Source organism: Impatiens glandulifera, chromosome 3 (genome assembly GCF_907164915.1).
Source record: "Impatiens glandulifera chromosome 3, dImpGla2.1, whole genome shotgun sequence".
In the NCBI taxonomy this organism is placed as follows: domain Eukaryota; kingdom Viridiplantae; phylum Streptophyta; class Magnoliopsida; order Ericales; family Balsaminaceae; genus Impatiens; species Impatiens glandulifera.
In genome coordinates this window covers 59,423,682-59,440,498 of record NC_061864.1, presented here as the reverse complement: position 1 = coordinate 59,440,498, position 16,817 = coordinate 59,423,682, and the positions used below count along the sequence as shown (strand labels likewise).

At 28.9% G+C, this 16,817-nt stretch overlaps 4 protein-coding genes across 4 annotated transcripts; all 4 read right to left on the bottom strand.

Moving 5' to 3' along the window:
- Positions 1 to 3,138: 3,138 nt before the first annotated feature.
- Positions 3,139 to 4,958, bottom strand: LOC124930501 (protein IWS1 homolog 1-like). The gene is made up of 7 exons (XM_047470839.1): positions 4,899 to 4,958; positions 4,761 to 4,823; positions 4,135 to 4,215; positions 3,770 to 3,858; positions 3,629 to 3,679; positions 3,396 to 3,549; positions 3,139 to 3,258 (listed from the first exon to the last, which is right to left on the bottom strand). The coding sequence occupies exons 1-7, from the start codon at positions 4,956 to 4,958 to the stop codon at positions 3,139 to 3,141; spliced, it is 618 nt and encodes a 205-aa protein (XP_047326795.1).
- A 1,168-nt stretch (positions 4,959 to 6,126) lies between these two features.
- On the bottom strand, positions 6,127 to 7,721 carry LOC124930500 (11S globulin seed storage protein 1-like). The gene is made up of 3 exons (XM_047470838.1): positions 7,137 to 7,721; positions 6,597 to 7,055; positions 6,127 to 6,519 (listed from the first exon to the last, which is right to left on the bottom strand). Exons 1-3 carry the CDS (start codon positions 7,704 to 7,706, stop codon positions 6,127 to 6,129), a joined length of 1,422 nt encoding a protein of 473 aa, XP_047326794.1. The 5' UTR covers positions 7,707 to 7,721.
- Positions 7,722 to 12,667: 4,946 nt separating this feature from the next.
- Positions 12,668 to 13,368, bottom strand: LOC124930499. The gene is made up of 2 exons (XM_047470837.1): positions 13,293 to 13,368; positions 12,668 to 13,242 (listed from the first exon to the last, which is right to left on the bottom strand). The coding sequence occupies exons 1-2, from the start codon at positions 13,366 to 13,368 to the stop codon at positions 12,668 to 12,670; spliced, it is 651 nt and encodes a 216-aa protein (XP_047326793.1).
- LOC124928558 lies at positions 13,313 to 14,206 on the bottom strand. Its single transcript, XM_047468797.1, has 2 exons — positions 13,569 to 14,206; positions 13,313 to 13,483 (listed from the first exon to the last, which is right to left on the bottom strand). The coding sequence occupies exons 1-2, from the start codon at positions 14,119 to 14,121 to the stop codon at positions 13,422 to 13,424; spliced, it is 615 nt and encodes a 204-aa protein (XP_047324753.1). The 5' UTR covers positions 14,122 to 14,206; the 3' UTR covers positions 13,313 to 13,421.
- Between the last annotated feature and the right edge of the window lie 2,611 nt (positions 14,207 to 16,817).

Here is a 16,817-nt window from a genome sequence, read left to right as displayed (position 1 = left end):
TAAAAAAAATGCTTCTATATTTGGGTGGTAATATGGCGACAAATAAGCCAAGCCGAGCTCTAATGAGTCTAAGCTCGAGCTAATCTCAATTCATTTTCTATTGGCTTAGCTCGAACTCGAACTCGGACGAGTTTGTAAATTTGAGCTCAAAATCGACTCGATAATTTATCAACAAATTTGAGTTCACCTCGAAAATTTTGAACTAGAATTAAAATTTTAAACTTGAATTTTAACTAAAGCCAAACCAATTTTTAAAATGAAAATATTAAACCACCGTAACTATGAAATCGTAAATAAACACTAACATTCTAATATCAGAAAAAAAAATGAAACTATTAAATCGTAAACAAGACTTGTCGGTTGATTGACTAACAAAAGAGTTCATGATTTCTTGCTTGTTTAATCTCTCTATCTATCTTGCTAAAATTTGTGATGATTATGTGGACATGAAGCTCTTTTCTGATTGATAGAAGGGAAGGGAGACGCCGATGAGAGTAGGTTAAGTGTGATTATCGGAAGAGATTGACTAATGGAGTATGATTTTAAATAAAATGATTATAAATAAAGATGTCTACGAAGGGGATTAAGGTTTATGAATTAGTAGTATTAGTTTTGCCGATGCAAAAGATGAGTGTGATAATACCTCAACAGAATGTGATTGATTTTTTTTGTGATATCATTATTACTACGGGAGTATGGCTATACCATGTTTATTTTTTAAGTTTTATTTTTAAGTTTGACATTAAATTTATTAAAAATAATACATTATATATTGTTTGGCTAAAAAAACTCGACAAGTCATTGATTCAATATAATATGAACTCAAACTCGGCTTAAATATTAAATAGTCACAAACTATCCAATCTTTAAAATACAAATAACAAATACCTTTTGACTACCCATATTATATCCTTTTAATATCATTGTGATCTCACTTCGAGCATCTTGCACAAGTCATCTCATTATTACTAGTTTCTTCTCATTTTAATCAACCAACCATCTCATCTCGTGATTACGATTATTCACATCTTACTCTCACACATCCCTCGTGTTCTCAATCATAAAATTTTGTACTCAACCATTTCAACATCATTACATATCTTTTACCTACACTTTGATCAACCAACAATCTCATTCAAATAATTAACCATCAATAATTCTTCATATAAATTTTAGTAATTGTTTCAAAATTACGTATGGCGGATTCAAACATATTATTGTGTATTATAAACAATTTAACCATGAGAGAACTTAATTTATATTTATAAATTTTTGTATTAATATATAATTGATATTATTAACCATTCAAGATAAATTATTCAACTTAAATTGAAAAGAAACTTTATCCTCTAACATAAAAAAAATATATATAAGCAATTAATAAATAGAAAATGTCATAGGTTTATCGTTGTATGTTTATAAAATCATTTAGCTGAATTTTATATAAAAATGTCAAGTAACCTAGTTAGTTATAGTGTTGTAGGTCAAATAAATTAGCATAAAGTATTATTAATATTATATATATAATATATTAGTTAGAGTGCATATTTAGGCCTTGTTCTCTTTGGGTTTTTTAAAAAACCCACCCCAAATCAATTTTTCAATCAATCACTTCTCAACAATCACATCACTCATTTCATTAACCAAAATACTAAAATACCCTCTATTTTAAATTATTATTTTTTATTTTATTCATATATATCAATACTCTTTAAGTCTTTTTATCAAAAATAATCATCACCTCTTCAAAATCATCATTAATCATTACCTTTTTCCCTCTCTAGGTTTTTTCAAAAACCCCAATACGAACAAGGCCTTAATGATAGGTTTCAAGTTCAGCACATTTATATATCATTTTAGTTTTATTTGTTTTTTTATTATGAGTAAAAAATACTTTTATTTTGATTTCTTTTTTATTATTTTTTTTTCTACTTTTTATATAATTTTATTTAATTATTAATGAATTAAACTAAATATAAATAACCTATAATTAATTTTTTTTTTGGACAAATCTCAAAAAACTAAAAATAAGCTTTTAGATGTAACTTTTTTAAAATAATAAAATATATATAAAATTAAACCTTGAACCTTAAAAAATAATATCAACTATCCATTATTAGGTATATTTTTAGTATAATGATATTATTTTTCTTATTTTTTATTTTATTTAAAAATGGTTGAAACTAATTAATTTATATAATTTATTTAAAATATATTGTTTTGAATTTAATAAAATTTAAAATTAAGTTAAAAAATTCAAGATTGTAATTAAATAATAATAATAATAATAACAGAAATCAAAATAAAGTTATAATAATATTGTTTTAATTATAAAAAAAATTGTAATTACACATAACCACATTGTGTGTCTAGCTATAAAAATAAGTTATGATATAATAGAGTAAAATTAAACAAAAATAAATGTATAATGAAGTTTATAAACATGTTAGTGTGAGGAAGATATTTCAAACAAAACATAATGTACAAAGAGTTTTTTTAAGAAATTAGTGTAAATGAAATTATATCAAACAAAATATAATGTACAAGGATCAAAATAACTACTACCGTAACAATATAGCTATTACCCTAATTTATATCTATATAGAAATAAAACGACTACACCAAAAAATTGAAAATAAGGACGAAATGACATCGAAAATCCAATATAAAATCATTTAAAAAAGAATTCAAAGTATCATTCTATTGATAAAAGCATTTTAAAAAAGAATTCAAAGTACATAGACAAACAAATCATAGGCCTAAAAAACATAAAAAAAATAAAGAAAGAGCATACAGTCAACATTATTTAATTAAGATAAACATCCAAATAGTTTTAGGACATTGTTTTATAAGTTATGAACCATACCATTTTAAGTTCACAAGTCATAACTATCAATCAATTTATTCAACAAAATCCAAATAATCCATAAATAAGAATAGTTCATGAACAAGCAATGTGGTTGGCTTAAAAGACCATTCCACGGCCTTCCACACTTAGCTTTGTGGCCTGCAGTTGTTTCATTTTAGGTGCTTTCAACTCCTTCCACTTCTTTTGCATCTGCATAAATTTAATAATGCGCCCATCTTATATATATTTTGAATCTATATAAGACTAAATTTAGTTTCAAATTCTGATACTCATATTAGCTTTGGTAAACTTGATAAAATAATCCTCTCTTCTAGCCTAGCAGTAACAAGATGTGGATATCCTCCATCTTCCTGAGAGCTTATGGGTTCGAGCCCGTTAGACGGAAAATTCTGCGTGTGGTTAAATGGTTAAGTGTGTTTGTGGATTATGTGCTTAATCCTTTTGTGGCGAGGAGCTATGGTTTTGGGGTGTCAAGCTAGTTCTCCTTTAATTAAAAAAAACATGATAAAAAGAGTAAAAAATAAACCTTAAGTTGTATATGATCTCGAACAACATGCTTAGAACGAGCCCTTATTGCATCAGGGTCAACTTTAGATGGTGGGCGAACAACAAAGTCCATTGGCATTGCCTCAGGCCTTGAAACATGATTCCGAGAGGATGAGTGTCTTGAATTTTGACCCCTGCAAGTTTAACCAATAGAATTTAGTTTAATGAAAATGCATGCAAGAAAAGATATGTAAGTAGCAATGAAATTCCTACTTTGGTAGTTCAGCAAAGTTAATATCATCATCCCTATATTTCATTCTTGTCCTGTCAAAAACATTTTCAAATATATTACATAAGCTAAATTTTATATAAAAAACAAATAAAAATTCATAATTAATCGAATAACAGCCCTACTTTTTAGATGACTTCCGAGATGGAATCCTCTCATCCCCGTACTTCTTCCTGTCTTCAAATCTTGCGTTGTTATTGAATATTGATCGACACTGCACTCCATTAAGGATATTGGTTAGTAATAGGAGGGTAATCATCACTGCTTTGAACTTTAACTTTAATCAATCAAGGTGTTTTCATTCAGAATCTAAACCGAGACCTCAAACTATTACTTCAATACTCTTGTAAGAACCACATTAATGGGTGAAGTTAGTCAGTAGTAATATAGATTTGTGCAAACATGTATTTTCAAGACAAATTTATGAGAAAAATGACATTGCAATAAAGAATAAAGACAAAAATGATAAATGGGAAAATAAAACAATTACCCATTTATCAACCTGTAGTTCCTTTGCAAGTCTTTTGTTGGACATGATCTCTTCATCTGACTTCGATAAAAACATAATCACCTATATAGAAAAAAAAAACAAATTTGGTAATGATTGAACCAGTAAAGTCTTTGAAAATAAATGCCAAAAAAAAATTTAAGTAAAAAAATCTTTTATCCTTATAATCATATATATTGTATATATAATGATGTTTAATTCGAATTTATCGGTCGAATGATTAATTTGAATATAAATGAGACTAAATAGATATTTGATCGGATTATTGGTTAACCCACCCATATTAATAAAACAGTTAAATTTTAAAAATAAAATGCAAATACTATATATAAGTCACATACTTACATCTTAATAGTATAAGTACCATATTTTAACCAACTAATTTTATTAAGTATGTTTGTTTAGCTGCAAACCTTATGGAACTAAGTCATAGTCTCATAAGTTAACTATTAAAAAAAATGATGCAATTCAATTAATTTTTCGAGTTAAAGTTGTGTTTTAATGAATTTTCTTAATCATATATAGCTTATTAAAAAAAGACAAATTTTTAAACTTAATTTGAGTTATCACTCATAAATATTCCCACAGAATACAAAATGAAGCCTGACCTTTCCAAGACCACTCTTCTTTAGTTGATCCCTTATGCCAGACTGCTCTAAATCAATTGGAAACTGTCCAAAAAAGACAATATAAACATATTCATTATTTTGACAAAATAATATTTTGAATTATACGCAAGTTCATACATACATCTTGTAAGATCTGTAATATAGCTTCCCGGATGTTAATATTTGGCAAGCTTCCATCTGGGAGAGGTTCTAACCAAGTCTTTACATTTTTGAATAATCTTAAATAGTTAAATTATGATAGTGAGTGGTTAGAAACTTATATAACAAGGATTCAAATTTCGAGTTTCATTATAAAAAAAAATTATCATAAATTTTAGACTTAAATAAAAATTAAAATTTAGAAGGTTTATAACATACAAACATTGGAATGGAAAGTGCAGAATGATAAGATAAGGTAAGTTATAATGTTATTTGAGTTTTTTTTTTTTATTATTTTTGTTATTTCAATATTATAATTATAAGACATTTTTTAATATGTTGTTATATATATATTATATATATATATATAATATAATTATATAAAATAATTAAAATAAATTCATTTAAATATTTTATAAATAAATTTTAAAATATTTTTTTTACAAATTTATTTAAATATCTTATACAGAATTATTTTTAATATGTTTACATATATATATAATTATATAAATTATAAAATAATTCAAAAAAATTAATTTAAATATATTACAAATAAATTTATAAATAAAATAATTAGTATATTTTATTTAAATAGTCAAAATGATGCTTCATTCAGTTTTTCATTCAGTTTTACAGTCAAACTTTATTCAGTTTTATATTGTAAAACACATGTAAAAACATAATTATGTTTTTTACACCTGGTAACGTAAAATGAAGTGAAGTAAATTTAAATTTCGGATATCTCTTCTTTCAACAACCCAGTCCTTAATTGGTCCATAGGAACATACCCACTACTTGATTGGTCCATAGGAACATGGCAGTGGTTTGAACCTCTCCTCCTTTAATGTGACAAAAAATAGTCTGGTCTGAACTGGATTAATGTCTTACTTTATAATATTCTAAAATGGGAAATCTTTCATCAATCATAACATGTCATTATATATTCTGTCATGCTAATTAATAAGGGTTATAGGAAGAGACAGATGAGTTGTATGCAGCTGAGAAAGACAAAAACAACAAGTAATCTTAAGAGCAAATTATTACCTCTTCTCTTCAAAGTGTTATTTATCATCTAGTTCAATGACATATATCTCATCTCATAAAAAGGAAGCTAAAATTGAAAAATAATGCTGAAAATCCTTTTATGTGCTCGATCTATATTATTTATTTATTTATTTGGTACGTAGTTTTAAGTACTAGGATTTAATTAAGCCGCCGCCACTCTGGGGGAACGGGACCTGGACTCAAACATCAAAGTCTCCTCCCGGTTGGTCTTCAACCTCATGGCTTGTTCCCTTGAAACACGGTAAGAAGCCGCAATCACGTCGGCGGGAAGGCCGCGAAGGGCCGACGTCCGTCCTGCTAGGGTTCCTTGCATGGCGACGTCATTGGTCCTGAAGGCAACCCATTCGAATCCCTGTTCACCGGCTTGTTTAACCATCACGAAGTTCTGCGGGACCACCACCATCTGTCCTTCACGGACCACCTCATCGAACACGCAGCTGCCGCTCTGGTCAGTTATCTGAATCTTAGCGTCTCCTCTCGTACAGTATAGAATGCTGTGTGCGTTTAGCTTATAGTGAGGACTCACCAGTGCGTTCTGTTGTAGTCAAATAGTTAGATTTATCATTTAGTTTAGTTTAGGCGATTCAATAAATAAATAAATAGTATACTTACCCTGTAAAGAACCCCTCTCTCTGCGCTTAATTTCAAGGATTTGAGAATGGGTAGGTCGTAGCTGGTTAGGGTATTGAACCTGCCGGCCTGTGGGTTGAAGATATCGGCGCGGGAAGGGTCGTTGATGTTCTCGATTAACTTGGTAGAGCAAACGGTTTCTTCCAAGCCGTTGTTGTCGAATCTTCTTTCTTGCTCCTCCCTCCTCGATGGTGGGCTGATGACTTGAAAGCCCTGTTCCACGCGGACAATGTGACCTCTCTTATCGTCTTCTCCGCGAAGCTTCCTGGCTGTCTCTCTGTCTATTCCGAAAATCTGAACCAGAAGTTCCTCCTCGATTCCATGGAAGACGTTGCCGGCGTTCTGCTTCTCGCCTTTCTGGTGGGCCTGGTAGTATTTTTCTCTCCCCTGTTGTTCTGCCCCTCCGAATCCTTGTTGTGGGTTTCCAGCGAGGAAGAATTTCTGCATACATACATACATAGATATACTAATTAATTTTTATCTATCTAGAATAAATTATGTTCTGTCCGACGTCTGTCTTACGCGTGGGTTTTGGTCGAGCTGATTTAGGTTATTGCCGGTATCCTCAACGACTATGGCTACCACATCCTCGTTACCGTCGTTGTAGCACCAGTGGGTCCAGCCGGCGCCGATGGCAATGACGTCTCCTTGTCGGAATCGTCGGATCTTTTGGTGCTGGTCGTGGAACCTAGTGGATTTCTCATCATCCTGCTGCTGGGATTCCTGGGATGATTGGAATGTCTCTGGGCATCCAGGCATCAAAACTCCAGACATACCGTTACCTTTTACAATGTACATGAGGAGAGGGGCGTTGGAGTAGGAAGGCAGGAAGAGTCCACGTGGGTTAATAGTATGCCTGGCGGCGACAACTCCGGCGCAGCGGAACTGATCATCCTTCCAGTCCCAGATCTGGGACTCGCCGGCCTCGGCCTGGATTCTAAATGTGGGTTCTTGGGCATTGAGCCTCTGAAGTTGGCACTGTGCCTGGTCTTCTTGGCTAAAGCCATGTTCAGACTGTCCCCTGCTCCTGGCGGAGACAGTGCCCAAGAAGATGATGAGGAGGAAGGAGAGAGAGAGCAGTGAAGTGTTCATGGCGCTCTCTGAGTATTAATTGTTGGATGAGAATTAAGGGAAGAGAGATGGGGAATTTATAAGGGGGAGGGGGAGTATTGGATGATGATTGCATGCAGTTTTGATGCCATGTTTCATGTTTGCATGGACATGGGATATTCGAATTGCTTGTGTGCTTACAGCTAAGTGAGATGAGCAACGGCAGGTGGCCGCATCAAATGGATAATGACTTATATATACTGTGTGCTTCAATTGCTTGCAGATGTTAATGGTATTGTAATTTTAAGGAACTCTTTTATTTTGAGAATATATATATATATATATATATATATATATATATATATATTTTTTTTTTTTTTTAAAGAAAAAATATCAATTTTATCTTTGAACTATAACAGAATATTCACGTATATCACTGAACTAATTTTTGTTCATTCATACCACTTTAGTTGAGTTTAATGTTCATCTATGTCACTACTGAACAAAAACATCTAACCTGTCAAGTTTTTCGTTAAATGATGATTTGTGTAATTGATATGTCATCTTTTTAAAATTAATATATATTATATATTTATTTTTATTCACTGTTATAACTTTTTCTTATGAGAACCTTTATACTTTATTATAGGTAAGAATGTCAATTTTATCACTGAACTATAATGGAATATTAACATATATCATTGAACTAATTTTTGTTCACTCATACCACTGAAATTAATATTAATGTTCATCTATGTCACTATTTCACCAAACCTCTAACTCCATTAAATTTCTTTTAAATGAGATGAAATGTGAAATTGACATATCATCTTTTTTTAATTAATATATGGTGGGATTGACATGTCATCTTTTTAAATTAATATATATTATATATTTTTTTATTTATTTAAAATTCTAAATAATAAAATATTTATGAAGTCATTAATAATTTCCCTCTCCTACCCTAATTAACTAAGCCCGCTATTCTTCTTCTCCGATTCTTGTTCTTCAGAGATTCGATTTCTCAAATAAAGATATCGAAGGAAGACTGACGAGTTAGCGAGATAGCGAGAGAATTGAGGGCAATGGGAGATGAGATTTTGATTTCAGAACCCTACCATGACCAACTTTGACATTTAGCCGAACCTTAGACCTCAACTTTTTTTTCTTACTTCGACCCGTCTCAAACAAAGTTCAAAATAAACAAAAGTAGATAAGGAAGCATATATAGGAAGAGAACAAAAACAATATTCCAGAAATAAGTCTTCAATTCTCCCGCTAACTCGTCAGTCTTCATTCGGTTCCTTTATTTGAGAAATCGAATCCTTTGAAGAAGAAGAACGGGAGAAGAAAAATGTTGGACTTAATTAATTAGGGCAGGAAAGATAAATTATTAATGACTTTGTAAATGTTTTATTATTTAGAATTTAAAATAAATAAAAATATATATAATATATATTAATTAAAAAAGATAACATGTCAAGCCCACCATATATATATTAATTAAAAAAAGATGACATGTCAATTTTACCTTTCATCTCATTTAACAGAAACTTAACGGGGTTAGAGGTTTTGTGGAGTAGTGACATAGATGAATATTAATCTCAACTTCAGTGGTATAAGCGAACAAAAATTAGTTTAATGATATATATGTGAATATTCCATTATAGTTCAGTGATAAAATTGACATTCTTTCCCTTTATTATATGTATATATCTATTAAACTATAATTCTAGATTTGCAAGAATTAGCTGGTGAATAATTTGATTATTTTTAAACAAAATGAATAGAGTTGATTCATTTAAATTTAAACTCCCTAAGTTAATGGATATGAATATAATAAATAAATAATTAGTTGTGAAAAATCATTAATAAAATCACTTATATAATTATTAAATCGCTTATATATATATTTATTTTTTTATCATTAATTTTTATATTTATATAATTATTAAATCTCTTTTATATAGAATATATATATATATATATATATATATATATATATATATATATATATATATATATCATTTATTTTTATCTATACATATTTATCCCTAAATTATTTTAATTATTTTCCTCTTTTATATATAGATAAAATATGAGAAAAGAAATGACGGGCACTAATCCTCTATGTCTCGTCTCGAGATTTAGGTAAATTTGAAATTGGTTCTCTCTTCCTCTTCCTCTTCCTCTTCCTCTTCCTCTTCCTCTTCCTCTGAAATCGCAGATTCTCTAAAGAAACCAAAACTCTGATAAAAAAAATGGATTCGCGACCATTGGTGGCTTTACTCTCTCCATTAATCTCACATCTTTTAGGTCTCTTCCTCATTCTCATTCTTTCCTTTTTAACAATTCCTCTCTCAATCCCTAATTCTGTGTTCGACAACGCATTAAAATAGAATTTTCTTTCAATCATAACTCACTTTGTAACCACGGCCGAAATCGTCGCTTCCTTTTTCTCTTTCCTAGAGAAATGATACGTATAGATAAAAAATGATATATATATATATTTCGTCTATATATAAATATAAAAGAAATTTAATAATTATATAAATATAAAAATTAATGATTAAATATAATATATAAAAAATAATATTTTAAGTTTAACCCGTTATGTTTAACCAAAAAGTTAACGGAAAGTTCATTGGTGACCTTTTTAAAAGTTGAAGGGGAGAATTGTTTTAAAAATTAATTTGAGGGTTAAAAGTAAGCGATAAGAGTAATTAGAGGGTCGCCCAGGTAATTTTTCCTTAATAAATAGAATTTCAAAATTTTTGATTTTCTTTTTAATTATATTTTTTCCAATAAATAAATAATTATATATTAAATATTTATATATATATATATAACAATTTAATTAAAAATTAATTTATAATATATTTAAATAAAAATAAATTAATCTAATTTAATTATTTGTCTATAATTTGTATTAACATATTTTCTCTCTCCATATTTATTAAATTAATTTTTAATGTTTTTTAATTTAAATTAGAATATTTTTAACTTATCTCCATATTTATTAGATATATTATTATTTTAACTTTTTTTTCTTAATTTAATTTTTTAAATAAATTAAATATATATATAAAGTATAATTATTTTATTTGTATTAATTATTTTATAATATAAAAATTACTACTTTTTATATATTCTCTCTATATATATTATTTATTTAATTATATTTTTATTATTATTTAATAAAATGATTAAATATATATGCATACATAAAATTATAAATTAAACTTAACAATCACAAGTGGTCCAATGATTAAATGATTAACATTTCAAACTCTAGAATAAGATTTCAAGTCTCACTTGGTATAAATTTTAAATTTTGTATAATAAAATTATGGTGTAAATTTGAGGGTGATCGATGTTAATAATGAGAATTAGAAGGAATGATTTCGAGTCTCACTTAGTGTAAATTTTAGAGTTTGTATAATAAAATTATGGTGTAAATTTGAGGGTGATGTTAATAATGAGAATTAGAAAGAATGAGGGAACGATTGTATGAATTTGATGGTGGTGTTAATAATGAGAATTTGAAATAGATGGATTGAGGGAATGGTAGTGTAAATTATAGAATGAAATCTTTGAAGGCTTTGAAAGAAGATATAATGAAATATGTGAATTCGAATTTAAAGAAATTGAAAGGAAATTTAATAGTGGAATTCTAGAAGGATAAGATATGATGAAATATATGAATTTCAATTAGAGATTGATGAAATGGTGGTGCGAATTTGAAGATGAAAGTGAATTATGTTAATTCAAATTATGTGAATTTAAGGAAATGTGGAATTAGAGAGTTGAGGGAATAGGGGTGCGAAGAATGGCTTTGAAAGATAAGATCTCATGAAATATGTGAATTTGAAAGATAAGATCTCATGAAATATGTGAATTCGAATTAAGTGAATTGAGGAAAATGTGAAATTTTTTAAGATTAAAGATTAATGGTCATTGTAGTTAATAATGAAATCTTTGAAAAATAAGATTTATAGTGAATTTTTTTTTCTTAAATTTTAAGAATATCTTATAATCTTTTTAATAGGTCATTTTATATCTATTTTACTAATAATTTAATAAATGTATATCATTAATAGTAAAATAGACATAAAATCACATATTAAAAGAGGTCAAATAAATGTTTACCAAATTTAAATTCGATATTATAATTTGTCCAATAGAACAGATATAAATTTAATGTCACTATTCTTTAATGTCAATTTTGCTATTATGTTTTGTCTTTTCTTCCTGTTATATTTTTTTATGTTAATTTAACTGGTTAATTTAAATATTAAAAATTAATCTTAAAAATGCATCTAAATGGGATAAAATATTTATGTACAAAGTATGTTTCAACTGTTCTCAAAAGAATCTACAATGGGCATCTCTGTCATACGGAATCTTCATGTACCTTAGCTTCGTCCGATCTGTGACTTTGAATTCCTGATGTTTGATTCTTCTTAGACCACCCACAGCAGGGTGTCAAAAATTTTCATTTAACACCCTGCCACGTCAGCTTAACACCTCTTTTAACACCCACTTTTTAACATGTCATACAGCAGCGTGTTATTCAAGGTATCAAAATTACTTTTTCACTTTCTCTCACTTCCACATCATTTAAACATATACATAATTTCATTTTTTTTAACCACAAACAATATTATTCATCACTTGATAAATCAAACATACAAATATTATTTAAAACAAAGAAGAAAACAAACACTCTAAACATTGGTAATTTTTTAAATAGTGTTTTTAAAACTCTAATCGAGAGTTGTTCCAAATTTATTACAAATGTGCATGACAAGATCTTTCTTCAATTGAATATGTTGTGCTTTGTCACGTAGATCGGCCCTAGTATGAATATTTGATTCAGATCGGCCTTAAACATGCACTTGAAATTGAGGTAGCACTTCTCTTTGGACATTACCTGAGGAACTAGACCCGGAATTATTCGAACGTTCGAAGTCGATATTTTCCCAATTTCGTGAATACGAATCTCATTCATCCTCCACAATCATATTATGTAAAATTATGCATGCCCTCATTATTTTACCTAGGACATCAATATTCCACATCCTAGCTGGTTGGCGAATAATAGCAAACCGTGCTTGGAGTACCCCAAATGCACGTTCTACATCTTTCTTGCATGCTTCTTGTTGTTTTGCAAACAACTGCGCTTTGTCTCCTTGGGGCATTTGAATTGATTGGACAAAGACGGGCCATTTAGGATAGATTCCATCAGCAAGATAATAGGCAAGATTGTATTGTCGACCATTCACAGTGAAGTTCACAGTAGGAGCTTCACCAGACTCAATGTCGTCAAAAATTGGTGACCTGTCTAATACATTAATATCGTTCAATGTTCCGGGCATGCCAAAAAAAGCATGCCATATCCACAAATCATAAGATGCCACTGCCTCGAGGATAATTGTTGTTGTGCCCTTGTGTCCATTAGTAAACTGTCCTTGCCAATCCTTAGGACAATTCTTCCACTCCCAGTGCATGCAATCAATACTTCCAATCATTCCAGGAAAATCGCGCTCTTGTCCAACTTGGAGTAACCTCTGCAAGTCTTCATCATTTGGTCGTCTTAAGTATTCATCTTGAAACAAGACAAGTAACCTCCACTTTTTCTCTTTGATCCACTACTTCCAGATTCATTTGCTCCTACCATATATCTTGGTTGGTCACGGACCATCTTCCACTCTTCCAACAAGGAAAACCTTTGCTTTTCATTATCGCGGTACAACTCTAAAGCCTTTTCCACGTAGTTATCATCGGACCAACCACTACACTTAGTTCTGCATGCTGAACTATAATAACCAATAAAACTTGCGATTTTTTTATTGATGGATCAAAAATGACTTTTGCATTGTAATACAGTCCTTGGTTTCTCACCTTCAAACTTGTCATTTACAAATTCTGCAATTTTACCCCAGAAAGTGTCGCCCTTTTGGTTCCTCCCCAATTCACTATCATTACTAAAATGGAAATAACCATTTAGTAAAGCTTTGTTGTCCTCCGTGCTCCAAGGATCGTATGATTTTCGGGTTGATTGTTGGGTTGGAGCAAGAAAAGTGGTTTGGGTATTCCCATCAACATCCCCTAGAGATATTTGTGTAGAAAAATCGGGAATATCAGTTGAACCACTACTGAAACGTTGTGTGTTTAAATTATTTGGTTGTTCACTGTTTGGATAGTTGGTATGAGCGACATGAAAGTTATTTCCAGAGATAGGTGGATAGCCATAAGGCATATAATGATGGTTATACGGGTATTGCATGCCAAAGTTGGGTGGCATCATATATTGTTGTGGAATATTAGGATGGATTCCAGTATTCATGGGATCTTCCGGACATTCAATGTTTTGGTTCGAAGGTTGTATATTTGGGTTTTGAGCTTGATTTGGGAAGTAATTTGGAAAGAAGTTGTAGTTTTGTGAAGGATCCATGAAAGAGTTTGAAGATTTCAAAAGAAAGGTGATACAAACAAGGATGATAATATGGTAGAAAATTTCTGAAATTTTTTGGTGTCCAAATGACACAAACCAAGTCTCTATTTATAGATCGTGAAAAATAAAAAATATTGATATAATTTTTTTTTATTGATCAATTATTATTAAAATGTATTTTTAAAATAAGAAAACTAAAATCAAAAGGTAGATATTATCCTGCCACATGGCAGCCTCTCATTGGGCCAAACAAAATTTGACACCCACTTTTGCCCCCTGCCTCCCACCCTCCTCTTTTGACACCCAAATGACACCCCAAATGCCCCCCTGCTGCGGCTGGTCTTAGGAAGATGGAAGTTGGTGGAAACGATAAGATAACTGAATTACTCTAGTTATGGAGTTCTTGAGGAGGCGAACATCGTTTAAAAATACAATACAAATGATGCCGCAATTTATCGCAATCGCATCAGGCGATCGCCGAGGGTAAGCCGTGGGCGGGATTCACCTGTAGTGAAGGAAAACCTAGGGTCAAACTAGAAAAAACCGTTGCTTGGTGGTCGTAAGACAGGGGATTCAGGTGAAAATATATTTGGATGAGAAAGTTTGGGTAGTTACGACTAGGGATAGCAATGAGGCAGTTTGAGTCGGGGGAATTGTATTAACATACCTGCCCCGAATCTACCGATCTCAATCTTAGGCGATAATTTTAAATAAAAATTATAATAATTTTCCTACTTTTGACCATTTTCGAACACCTCATAATATTTTTGGGTGGTATTAAAAACTGAAAAATAATTAATCTTAAATATAAATAATAACAAAAAATAATTCATATATTTAGTTATAAGTTATAAATTATTAAAATATCAAATACCAAATAAAAATAACATTCAATAACAATAATTTTAAAATATTAAATACTCAAACAAATAAACATTTAATAATAATAATTTTTGAAAATATAATATAAACTTTAAGATTGCATTAAATAATAAAAAAAAAAAATTTTAGTGAAAAAAAGTAATGATTAATTAAATAAGTATATATTAATTATTATAAACTATTATTAAAAAAATCTATTTTCCGGTTACGTTTAGAGATCGGTGTGTGGGTTTTCGGATAAATATCATCCCGGATCAACATATTTTAGGTTTTCTCCAATCTGCCCCGATTCTTAGTCAAAACGGAAAAAAAACCATACAAATCAATTCGGTTCGAATCAATTACCGCGGAATGGTTTCAAGTCCTTAGTTACGACGACAAAAGATAAGGTTAATATCGTTAACTGGATGGAAGGGGACTGAGATGATTTAAAAAACATTTATCATATTACTATAATTTTAATCATTAAATTTATTAATTCATCAATTAAAATATTAAAATATAATTTTATTTTTATTAAATTTTAATTTTAAATCAAAACATTTTTTAATAATTAAACCAAATTAAAATACAAATAACACTATTTAATATTATTAAACAAAATCTCAAAATATAAACACTAAACAAACTTGTAGATGTAATTATTTTTAAAAAGAATTTTTTGTTTTATAACAATTAATATATTCATATAATTTATTTTGAAATAGATTATTTTTTAATTTAAGTAATTTATTAATATTTAAAAATAAGTTAATAAATATATATATATATATTATAAAAAAATCATATATATATATATATATATCATATTGATTATAAAATAATATTAAAATAAAATAAAAATATAAGCTAAGCTTATAAGCTTAATCAAATATACCTACAGTTCTAAGACGGGATCTAAGAAAGCTTGGGTAGTAAAGGAGAAATTAATAATGAAACAAGTGAATTAATGTGGATTTTGCATCTCCAGAAAGCTTGGGTAGGTGCTTGAAAACTAGTAATAAAGGAGAAATTAATAATGAAAGAAGTGAATTAATGTGGATTTTGCATCTCTTCTTTTAATTTAAAAAGTGAATCTGAATTAAATTGAGAAAAAATAAAGAATTAAAGGTAATGTCATTGTAAATTACTTTTAAAAAATTAAAATATATAAATTTAAATTAATTATAAAATAGAAAAGAAATTATATATATAAAAAGTTATATCATGACTCGAGACCACCTCCTCTAAAAGATCCAATAGTAGAATCTTAAGTTTACTCTTAAAATCTTACGACTTTAGAGAAGTTTAACGAGTCTGATTTTAAGTAAACTCTTAAATATGTTAACTCTTACGATTTTAAATTTACGATAATAAGATTTTATAATTTTACGAGTTTATAAATTATTTTGATTTTACGATTTTACGTTAAAATAAAAAAAATATTTATAAATTAAAAAATTATTATTTAATTAAATAAATAAATTAATATAATTAATATTATAAATAAAAAAATTATAGTGTTATTTATTTATTATTAATTTTATATTTAAATATATAAAATTTAAAAATTGGTTAGTTATAAAATAATTAATTATATATAAAAAAAAATGTTCCATTTAATAAAAAAAAATCGTTTAAGCACACAATGATAAAAGCGTGACATGAAAAAAAAAGTTAGGTACAAATTGATTACAATAGAATAACTAATTGACTCGAAAATTTTCAATGAGGGCAATAAGATCTTCACACGAATCCACTGGTTTTCCAGATCTAATTTTTGACATTGTCATGATAATGGCATTGTGAATAATCTTTAACGACTTATTTTCGTT